Source organism: Zeus faber (genome assembly GCF_960531495.2).
Source record: "Zeus faber genome assembly, chromosome: 2".
NCBI lineage: Eukaryota > Metazoa > Chordata > Actinopteri > Zeiformes > Zeidae > Zeus > Zeus faber.
Window position 1 is genome coordinate 24,308,435 of NC_137189.1, and position 11,897 is coordinate 24,320,331.

Consider the following 11,897-nt stretch of genomic DNA (forward strand, 5'->3'; position numbering starts at 1 on the left):
CAGGTCTTCCCAACTCACTTATCCCAAGATGAGTGAGACGAAGCAGCTGTTGTCAGTCGGTTACTTGGCGATGGCGAAGCACGAATGGGTTATGTCCATTATCAAAGGCTCACCATTAGTGCGCCTGACAGGACTCTTACGCAAATAGGCTACAGTTAAGTCGTGACATACTAATCTAAGTATTTATCAGATGTTTGTTTCTGACAAAGTTTAATCAATTAATTTTATGTCCATGGATCACACTGTATGTAAATAGTGTAGGATATTAAAGGGGTTTTTATTTCTGGCAGAGGTTTAATAAACTCACTTGGACTGATTTCTGAACAGTTTTCATGCAGACTTATTCACATTTCCGTCTACTAAGCGTTTCAGTCACCTGGATGACCACCATTCCAGTGGGGTTTGGATAAACAAGGTTCTAGTGTACAGTGCTGCCATTATTTTCTGGTGCACTGCGCGGATACACGTTAATAATAGGTCTGAACATGTCCCGAGTCACTGTGTCACATTGCCACATATAGGCAGCCAATGCTTGCTGTAAAAAACATTATTGAATAAATACAAAAATCTCAAGGTATACAGTATATTTACATGAACTAAGTTACCTTAAATCGCACTTCACATGATGTGCTGATTTCATGAAACTTTGAATTTGGCTTGATTGTTTGGAAACACATTTTTACAATGTGTTTCAAGTCTGGAGGCACCAATATCGACTATGAGTACAGAGCACTTGACATTACCGAGAACGTACACAAGAACTAAAACGGTTAGAGTTCAGTTAGAATTATAGTTCGATTTCTGATTTAGAAGACCATGTGTGCTCATTATTTTCAATACAATAATACACAGAATCTGATGTTAAATTAATTGTCCTGATCATCAGTGACATCATAAATGTCCATAAATGGCTTAGTTTGCTCCAAAACTCCGACAAGCACCACAAGCGCTGCCGGTGTTTTGTTTTGGTTTTTTTTGCTGAGATTATCAAGTGGGCGTCCTCTTTCCATGATATTTTTGTTGAATCGGGCCCACTTCCTTTCCACAGGGCTCAACAGTTAGCTCTGGTGTCCCAGAACCACCCCCTGCACACCGATACCCTGCACCCTTTACCACTATTCCATGTTTCATGCGCAGTGATCACCCTTAACTACCACTGCCAATGGTGGCTCTCAACCCTTATCTATCACCACCGACACCAACAGACGACACCACCAAAGACGACGTTGAATGCCAATTAATTGGGCGACAAACCCAGGTGTAACCTACGTGTCGGCTCAAGGCATCTCTAACCTCACCTGGGCCAGCCCCCCAACTCCTCCGATGTATTAACTTCTTTGTTTGAACAAAATCTGATTCACCACCAAACTCTCACCGTCGCGTTTCACAATCTCACTTTGCGCGCCAACTACATCACATTAGGTTGGTGTCCAGTTTGAGTATCTGAGCTCTTTTACCAGCAAAGTATCAGACCTCATTCTGGTATTGATGTCTGTGCACCCCTCTACCCCTTCTGTATGGTAGTGCAAAAGTCATTGAACATGTTACTCAGATGTACATTAGAAAACTGAGTTCTCTTTCATGTATTCTGTGTGTTTTCATGTAACTGTGTTCACTATGTGTCTTCAGCATTGTCAGTTGTGTGTATGTGTGTGTGTGTGTGTGTGTGTGTGTGTGTGTGTGTGTGTGTGTGTGTGTGTGTGTGTGTGTGTGTGTGTGTGTGTGTGTGTGTGTGTGTGTGTGTGTGTGTGTGTGTGTGTGTGTGAGAATGGGAGCATAGAGGTGTGTGCGTACGTTACAGGGGAGGATTTGTCTCAATATTATTTGTGCGAATAGATTGACAAATCCGTGGGTACGTTGGTAATCTGTAAATAAAAAACACATTTAACATTTAAAAAAAAAATAATCCGAAAATTTCAAATTGGTAATTGTAAAGATCAAAATCCACAAATTCACCAAAAAAAAAAGATGGAAAGATGTAAATGTTATAAAGATATTTACCATTTCTTTACTTGTTTCCAATTGAATTTAATTAATTAACAGATTGATTTAGTTTATTTGTGGAGATTGTGTATTTACAGATCTGTTTCATAGTATTTATCAAATCTTTTCTTTTTAACTTTACTTTACTTTTTTACCTGTGAAATGTGTATTATATATTCAGATGACAAATGTACACACCCCCATAGTACGTGATTAACCACCCCCTACTCCCCCAGCTCTTTTGCTTTCCAAGCCATTTTGTTGTAAACTAAACCCCATCCTCAAACTCCTCACAGCAATGTGTGTTGTGCTTCACTAAAGACACACTCAGCGACTCCTGGCCTCGTCCTGAGCGCGTCTCAATTCGCACCGCAAACCAACACTGTCATAGGCATTTTGTCCGTCCCAAGAGGAAAGCTTTCCAAATCGTATCTGGATCTGTTTGCCCGTTTTTATATTTTCTCCTTATCAATTTGTTTTCAACCTCCCTTTTGTTGTCTTTTTTCTTTATGTCCCTCCCCCTCCCCCACCACCCGTTTCTGTTCATTTCTTTATTTTCTGTATAGCAAAAGAGAAAGAATGAGAAAGCGACAGCGGGCCGATTGAGCGGCTCTCCTAACCTAAGGTCTTCAGATGCGGCGTGTATTGGCACGGGCCCTGGCGGCGGGCTCCAGCCCCAGCCCCAGCCCCAGCCCCAGCCCCAGCCCGGGCCCCAGACCCACCCGTACCCCCACCCCCAGTCCCTCCCCCTCCCGCAGCCCGGCCGCCTTGAACCAATTTCCAACTCCCCTCTCCACCACCTCGAGCTCAACTCGAGCAAACCTCTCCCCCCGCCGACCCCTCCCACCGAGCCCAAGAAATTCATGAGGTGAGACTCATTTCCATAGCCAGCCTCCCCTCTCTCCCTCCCTCCCTCCCTCCCTCCCTCCCTCCCTCCCTCTCTCTCTCTCTCTCTCTCTCCCTCCCTCTCTCTCTCTCTCGCTCTCTCTCTCTCCCATTGGCTGACTCATGCCGCAGGTCGTTCAATCAATAAATCCATTGTTCATTAGGCCACAGGGTTCTGTGTGGAACAGGAGAAATAGTCGCTGATCTCACTCCCAACTCTGTGGGTTTTCGGAGGTTAGATTCTCGGACTGTTTGGGGAGACGAGGGCTCTATGTGTCATCTGTACTTTGCGGTGTGAACGCTCTGCTGAAGCCTCCCTCCGTCCTTAAATGCAGTCCCATGGCGCAGGTGTTCAAGCCTTAAAAAAAAAAAATTTTTAAACATATAAAATCTCCTTTTCGAAAATGGGAAACTCAGCATATAGTGGCACATAGTACGTTTTGAATAGCAGTAACACATGTTATTAACAACCACTTGTTTCAATTGCCACAGTACCTTTCACCCCTGGAAGGGGAGGCGGCGCAACTTCCTGCTTCTAGTGTCAGATGTAGCTGGAGGATTTGCACAAGTTCAATAGAGTCAATAAAACTCTGGAAACCCCGATAGAATGCATGGTTTGGAAACCTTTGTTTTTCCTTACATCATACGTGGTTCCCAATTCTGAAAAGGAGATTACATTTTTTTTCAAGGCCTGAACAGCTGCACCACTGGACGGCATTTGGGCACAGTGAGCAGCAGCAGCAGAGCGGCAACTTTCTCAATAGGAAAGTGTTCAAGGTTGTGCAATGAACCAACGGTTCAAAGTGTAAATCTGTGCCATTATTTGACTGAAAATCCCATATTTTCATTTTATTTAGCTGGCACTTCAGCCTTCCAATGTATTTGGGTTATGTACTATGTGCTCCTCTATTAGCTGTTTAAGCTGTTTCCATTGTTGGTGACGAGGTCTTTTCTCAGCAGCAAAACCCTGATTGGACATGTGCTTGAAGTGAAAGGAAATTGATCAACCGGCGTTGCTTGTTGTGGTCAGTAAACTGTCAATATGGATGAACATTCAGATGAAAGATGAAAAAGTTATCCCCACCACCACCAGGGGGGTGGGGGTGAACGTCTGCGGTGTGGACTAGGGTAAACCCAGATGTTGTGGGGAGGAAGATGCAGTTTTCAATGGAATTTATGTACCTATTTTTGTTATAAATGAACAAAGTATGTAATCCATCCAACACGGACAACTTGATGGCTTACCACTTTAATAAGGCCTGGGTTGAAAAAGCGAACCTACAGTATCCTTTAACACAGAGATACTATTGACATCAGATTAAAGAGCACTTTTTAGAGCACAAATACAAAGCACACAAATGAATAACACGTACAGGCCGCACGCTAAAGATCACCGCAGTGTGACTTGAACTTAGACGAATGGCTTTGGAATGTAAGAAGAACAAGCATGTCTGTCTTCGTTTCTGTTTTGTTTCTTATTCCTGATTTACGTGAAACCTCTGAACGCGTGAGCTGGCCGTCTGCATGCTGTGTGTCTGTGTGTCTGTGTGTCCTTTTCCTCATTTGTCATTCATCAAAAGTTGGATATCACAGTTTTCTTTCTGTTACTGTGTGGCTGCTTATCGATGTGAGGCCGCCTCCAGCTCACTTTGCCGTCCTTCCTGAACGTCACGCATGGCCATGACAACCAGTGATGAACAAAGCAGATTCTCACCAACGCTCGACTACTGCCTTGCACCCACGTCACAGCCACTCGCACGAGAATATTGAAGAGGAGGTTTTTTTTGTATATTTTAGATGACTCAAGCCTTTAAATGTGTTGTCAGAAGGCTCTAGTTGCCCGGTTGCAGAGAGGCAAATTGGAAACTCATACGTCACTTTTTGCCACAAAATCAGCTGTTTGTCACAAAGATGTGTTGTACCATAGAAAAACACACATATACTCCAAGGTACATAAAATACTGGAGGTGGCCTTTAATGTCCTCCTTTTCAGCATGTTGCACACACAGCACCTTTCCAAATTTTGTTTGACTTAATTCTCTTTCTTTTTTTTCTTTTTTTTTTTTTGTTAAAAAATGATAATCAATATATGTCAGATAAGATAAGATAAGATAAGACTTTATTAATCCCGGTGGGGGAAACCAGGTGTAACAAGGCAAGAAAAAGTACAAGTCAAAAAAGGGATGAGAAGTAAGATGGATAAAAAGAACATGTGTACTAAAGTAAGTATGTACAGGTAGTATAGCATGTGAAAAGAATGTACATTTTGTTGGGTTCTTTGCTGCCATATGCTATAGATTCTGTGAGGTCATGTGCTATTTTGGGATGCCTTTATTAACACCTTTGTGACTGATCGCATCAATAAAAGTTGTTGTTATTCATTTCTGGACAACGGCTATGATTGCTTCCCTCTGACTGTGAGTGTCGTGAAGCTGGACATGCACGTGTGCATGCACTTCACGCTAACATAAATCTACCAAACATTAACATACTATGTCGACGTTTTACTGTTCATTTTGTGCATGGATTGAATCCATAATGGGGCGTAATGGAACCTCGTTTATCCAAATCTATAAAATCAATACATTGAACTTTGTCAGAAACAAACATCACAACGTCCAATAAAAGCTGAGGCCACCTTCACACTCAGGGGCAAATTCACTAAAAGGTTGCCTGGCTTTCCAAACCCGCTAAACCTGCATCGCCTACAGTGCCTTGGTGGGATTTGGGTGGGGTTAGAGACCCCATACATAACGGGGGGAACAGACAATTTCCTTTTTTTTTTTTTTTTTTTTTTTTATCCCAATCGCTTGCCCCTCCTATAGTCCCATCAGGATTTAAATATTTAATAATTTTACATTTTCATTACAATTTAAGCAAAATAACTACTGTCTGACAATTCTTTTTAGTTTTATATTTATTTAGGACTGATTATTTGTTAAACAGGCATAAATGCGTAATGACTCCAATACGCATTTTGGCTCCACTGCTCATGCCCGTTTCCAGTTTCTCCAAATAAAACAAACAAAAACTGTGTGTTTTTTTAGATATTTTTTTTATTTCTAAGGATAAGTAAGGTTTGGATAAACGGTGTTTTTCTGTCCCAGTGTATTTATGTGTGCACATGAGTGAGCAGTAAAAGTTGTGTGTCTCTTGGGAGCGTGCTACATGTTACATTGCTGCTGTTTCTGCAAATTGTAAAATTGGAGCTGTTTGCAAGTTCCAGATGAGTGTTCTTGGCTGTCCCGTTGCCGTTAGTTAGTTACCATGCTACAGCAGACCTCACTCTGCCATATATCAGTGTTATGAAATGTTTTTGGGGAGTAAAACACCTGCACAAATCAAGCTGAATTTTCTGTAGAAGAGATGAGGATTCTTTTTTTTTTTTTACTTGCTAAGATTTCTTAAAACCAGAAAATAAAATTGTGATAGAAATGATTTTATAGTCTTCATCAAACAGTTGGACAAATCATTGTCTTTTTATTTTAAATAATTGAAGATGCATCAAAAGTTGGCTGTTCCCTTTAAAACGTTCCTTTTTAGTAACAAAATTTGCGTATTGATAAAGTATATAAAATCAAATAAAATATACATTCACTTCAAGAAATCCCAAGAATTAACCTTTTTTTTTTTAAGTAATGTAATTGGAGACATCTTTTCTCAAAACTTGCTGAATAATGTCATATGAGTGATACATATATATATATATGATATATATATTTTTTAATTTCACGTTTTCCCTCAAGGTGTTTTTTTTGCAACTGTAGAAACTAATGTGATGAAACTAGAGCAGCTATAAGGTCTCCTGCTATAAATAGTTATAGATGACGGGAACCAACCAATAATAATAAATGATTATGGAATAATATAGCAGTAATAATGAATCTATCTATCTATCTATCTATCTATCTATCTATCTATCTATCTATCTATCTATCTATCTATCTATCTATCTATCTATCTATCTATCTATCTATCTATCTATCTATCTGTCTGTCTGTCTGTCTGTCTATCTCTGTGTCTGTCTGTCTACCCATCTATCCATTTGGCTATCTTTTTATGCCTGTCTGTCTGTCTGTCTGTCTGTCAAAGTTTCCATGCTCCAAGTTCCCAAGACAAAACAATAATTGTCTTTGTCTTTCTGTCTTTTTCTCCAATGTTTTCTAAGAAGAGTTTACATTTTGCATTATAAGCAAACTGCCTCATAGTCTCAAAATACTAGAAGCATTGATCACGCGACCTCACACACAACACACACAACACACACACACACACACACACACACACACACACACACACACACACACACACACACACACACACACACACACACACACACACACACACACACACACACACACACACACTTCCCTCAACACTCAATCAACTTACCAGGTCTCCGTCAGGCGGTGCAATAACCACACTCTGCAGATTTGTTTGGCATAGTTGTAGGAGGAGCATCAGGCGCTTGTTTACCGCGTTGTCAACCTCATTGACGGTTTCATCGTCAGCAGAACCTCATTTATCCAAACTGGGCCGGGGCTGCGCTTCGTTCAGCGCGCTGAAACCTGACTGACGTCTGCCGGGAAACATACAAGTGCTATTGAACAGAGCTGCCGGAGAACCGTTGTCACAGAGAAACATCAGAAAATCTATACAACACTATTAACTGATCAATGCGTTCATCCGTTTCAGAAACACACGTGTTAAAATCCCATAATATTTCCAGCCGTAATTGTAGTTTGAACTGTAGCCTGCACGTGCTCGAGTCCTGTCAGACGCCAGAATGAAGACGATGACGACGACAACGACGACCCCGTAGAGAGACTTTCACTGGCGTCTTGCCCCCCAGTGCGTTGTGGGATACATTTGCCAGCGTCGTCTGCAGCGTCGACATATTCCCGTATTTCACCGGATGTAGTCGGCCACACGCCGCTTTCTGCTCACTATTTGACGCCTGCTATGGTTTCCGACATAATTGGGACGTTCAGACACTCGTTTGGTTCACGAAATCGCAGTTCACATCGGAAACCGGTTCTGTTCACCGGTGCGTGAAGTGAGGTTTGGATAAATGAAGTTGTACTGTAGTTGTGGACGAGCGGATTTTTAGGGGAGAACTTCAATTTCATTCTACCGGGGCCGCTTTGCACGACTGGAAAGGACGGCCCCCGATAAACAGTTCCCTTCTGGCCCAGTGAGAGGATAACTATGTTGACTTAAAGCTTTTGATTATTCTCTAACTGTTAACCGCTGTTTCTTTTGTTGTTGTTGTTGTTGTTGTGGTTGTCGTCGTCGTCGTTTGGATTGTGGTTGTGGTTGTCCGGCAGCCCTCCTGAAACCGATGACTCCCCCATCAGCTCACCAGACCCCCAGCGGCAGGAGTGGTTCGCCCAGTACTTTTCCTTTTGATCGAGTGGAACCCCGCGAAAATGTGCCCTGCGAGGATCCAGCATGTCAAACTAAATCATGTACAATATCAAAAAAATGAGGGGAAAAAATGGTGGGGGAAGGGGGGGGGGGGGGGGCAAAACCATCTGGTAAATATTGTCATTAGGTGTTTTGGGGGAGAGAGGAGGAGGAGATCCACGTTAAGTTCGGTCGATGATTGAAATTGTGAAAACGTGATGGTGTCCAGAGTGGACTGAAGTGGAGCTGAACTGAACTCCCGTCACGTTTAGACGCCATCACACTCGCTCGTTTCGGTCGATTTGTTTTGGTTATATCTGATTATTATTTCACTGTGGATGAGTTCCTCTGTTGTTCAGTGAGAAAAAAAACAAAACTACAAGTATGTTTGATGTTTACTTTATGTATTTATTTCATGAATTATTTTGTATTTACGCGAAAGTAGAGACAACTGAGTGGTACATTTTCACGCTGCTAAATACCATTGTTATTATATATATATTCATAGATGTGTATATATATATTTATTCATAGATGTATTTATTTATATATATAATGACATATATAAATAAATATACAAATATATGTATATACATATATGTATTTATATTAATGAATAAATATGTGTATTATATAAAATCATTGTCCTCTGTACCTCGACACATCAAGCTCTGATTTTAGGACGGCACCCTCATAACAAGTTTGTTACAGCTGCATAGCAACGTCAGCAGATTTTGGTAGAATATCCAAAAGCGTTTGTATCTTCATCTGTCTCAACACAGATATAATGATGTCTCACCTATTAAAAAAAAAATAATAATAATAATAAAAATAAAAAAAAAACAAGAATAGCATATTTTATATTTCTATTATAATGTGTATGCTTAACAAATAAATAATTGTGAAATGAAGCTGTGGTGTGCCTGCTTGTTTGTTCCAATGCTTTGTTTTAACTTCAGTAACTAAAAAAAACTCTTATAATTATACAGTACTTTCTAAGACATTTAAAATGGCACATTTCATCAAAATGTCAATGATTCAGTCCCTTGTTCCACAATGGAAGACAAAACTGCCGGTTAAAGTCGTACACCAGGGGATGACACTGAGTGAATCAGTGGCAGAGCCTTGAAGCCCCGCCCCCTGCTGGCTCGCTGTTTATTGAAAGTTTATTAATATTACACGTGTCGCTGTCCAAATTGCACCAAATTTGACACTGCACGTCCTTGGATCCCCAGCGATACACCGGCCAAGTGTGGAGTGAATGAGCGGTTGTCGAGATAATCCAAGGACAGACATTCCTTCCTTTCTAGTTATTGTTAGATAGTTGGCTTTATACGGTACAGTCAAGGACGTAACTTTGGTTTGAGAATTAGGGGGGGACACAATAAAACGAGGATGTCACCATATCCACTCCGGCTCAAGCCATTTTACCGCTTTAGGCAAAGTGTCAACGGGGGGGGGCAAGTTGCACGGTTCTTGTTTTGCTCCATAGGGAAACGGAGTGAAATAAAATAACGAACATTTAAAATAAAAACACCACAAACATGCCACAACGGTGTACAACAGGGGCCCTCGCTGTGCCCCCGATGTGTGCACATAATCGTATATTATTATCGGGGGGACAACTCTCTGTTTTTCCCGGGAAGGGGGGATCCAGGCCCCCTGCCCCCCTGTGATTTCCGCCACTGTATACAGTATATATACACCGATCATCCACAACATTAAAACCACCTCTAATAGCCACTCATATTGTGTAGCTCCCCCTCTTGCCGCCAAAACAGCTCTGACCGTGGAGGCATGGACTCCACAAGACCTCTGAAGGTGTCCTGTGGTATCTGGCACCAAGACGTTAGCAGCAGATCCTTTAAGTCCTGGAAGTTGTGAGGTGAGGCCCCCATGGATCAGGCTTGTTGTTCCAGCACATCCCACAGAAGCTCCATCGGATTGACATCCGGGGAATTTGTAGGCCAAGTCAACAGCTTGAACTCTTTGACATTTTCCTCAAACCATTCCTGAGCAATTGTTGCAGTGTGGCAGAGTGTATTATCCTGCTGAAAGAGGACACTGCCATCAGGGAATACTGTTGCCATGAAGGGGTGTACTTGGTCTGCAACAATATTTAGGTAGGTGGTACGTGTCAAAGTAATCAATGCCACAAGAATGCCAGGAGCCAAGGTTTCCCAGCGGAACATTGTCCAGAGCATCACACCGCCTCCGCCGACTTGCCTTCTTCCCCGGATGTATCCTGGTGCCATCTCTTCCCCAGGTAAATGATGCACACGCACCCGGCCATCCACATGATGGAAAAGAAAACATGATTCATCAGACCAGGCCACTTTCTTCCACTGCAGAGTTCTCACTCTCACCTGCCCATTGTAGGTGCTTTAGGTGGTGGACAGGGGTCAGCATGGCCACTCTGACTGGTCTGTGGCTACGCAGCCCCATAGGCAGCAAGCTGTGATGCACTGTGTGTTCTGACACCTTTCTATCATAGCAGCATGACATTTTTCAGAAATTTGAACCACAGTCCAAGTAGCTTTTCTGTGGGATCCGTCGCCAGTTCACCGGTTGTCCTTCTTTGGACCACTTCTGCTAGGTACTCACCACTGCATACTGGGAACACCCCACAACACCTGCTCCGATCCTTGTGCTTCTCCATTTTTCCTGCTTTCCAACACATCAACTTCAAGGACTGACTGTTCACTTGCTGCCTGATATATCCCACCCCTTGAGTGCCATTGTAATGAGATGAGCAATGTTATTCACTTCACCTGTCAGCGGTTTTAATGTTGTGGCTGATCTGTGTGTGTGTGCGCGCGTGTGTGTGTGTGTGTGTGTGTGTGTGTGTGTGTGTGTGTGTGTGTGTGTGTGTGTGTGTGTGTGTGTGTGTGTGTGTGTGTGTGTGTGTGTGTGTGTGTGTGTGTGTGTGTGTGTGTGTGTATATATAGTGTATATACTGTATGACCACAACACGGATCCACCACTGACGTAGTGAAGGCTGCTCCTGGAGGAAAAACAAGGATGGGGGAAAGGCAAAAAAGTAAATAAATTAAGGTGGAGGCTGCATTTCTCCAGCAACCACACACTGTGTGTGCGCGGGGGGGGGGGGGATGCATTTTGCACTGTGAGACGAATAAAACAAATAATTGTATTTGTCACACAGGTGCAGATGCACCTAAGACACACACGCGCAGCGGGTGGTGATGCGGTCATGTCTCCTGTCTTTACATGTGTTGGTATCATGGCTCAAATGGGTTTTCCTCCCAAAAGGGGGGAAGGTTTGGCAACCCGCCGCTTCCACCCCGAAACACTGGGGGCGGTAACGCGCCAGCGAAGCGTCTGCGAAGCGCCGTGACGACACACGGGTGACGCGGATTCGCTTTCCCGCGACCGTTCAACGGCGTCGGCCCGGGTCCGAGTCCGTGTCGTGCCCCGTGTCCGTGTCCGTGTCGTCCCCTCGTGTCCGTGTCCGTGTCCGTGTCCGTGTCCGTGTCCGTGTCGTCCCCTCGTGTCCGTGTCCGTGTCCGTGTCGTGCCCTCGGTCTTATCCCTCCACTCGGAGGTCGTTCGTGGCGTTTGCTTGCAGTTGTTACGCGACGAGCTCTGGTGTCCGTCGGCAATTTC

The 11,897-nt window shown here is 43.1% G+C and overlaps 1 protein-coding gene across 1 annotated transcript in view; it reads left to right on the forward strand.

Moving 5' to 3' along the window:
- Positions 1-8,277, forward strand: part of fam184ab (family with sequence similarity 184 member Ab) — a gene marked incomplete at both ends in the record, with an annotated part of 132,463 nt that extends 124,186 nt beyond the window's left edge. Inside the window, 2 exons of the mRNA XM_080019056.1 lie at positions 2,550-2,851; positions 8,196-8,277. Of these exons, the coding sequence (XP_079875182.1) occupies positions 2,550-2,851; positions 8,196-8,277 (384 nt within the window). The remainder of the gene's footprint in view (positions 1-2,549; positions 2,852-8,195) is intronic.
- Between the last annotated feature and the right edge of the window lie 3,620 nt (positions 8,278-11,897).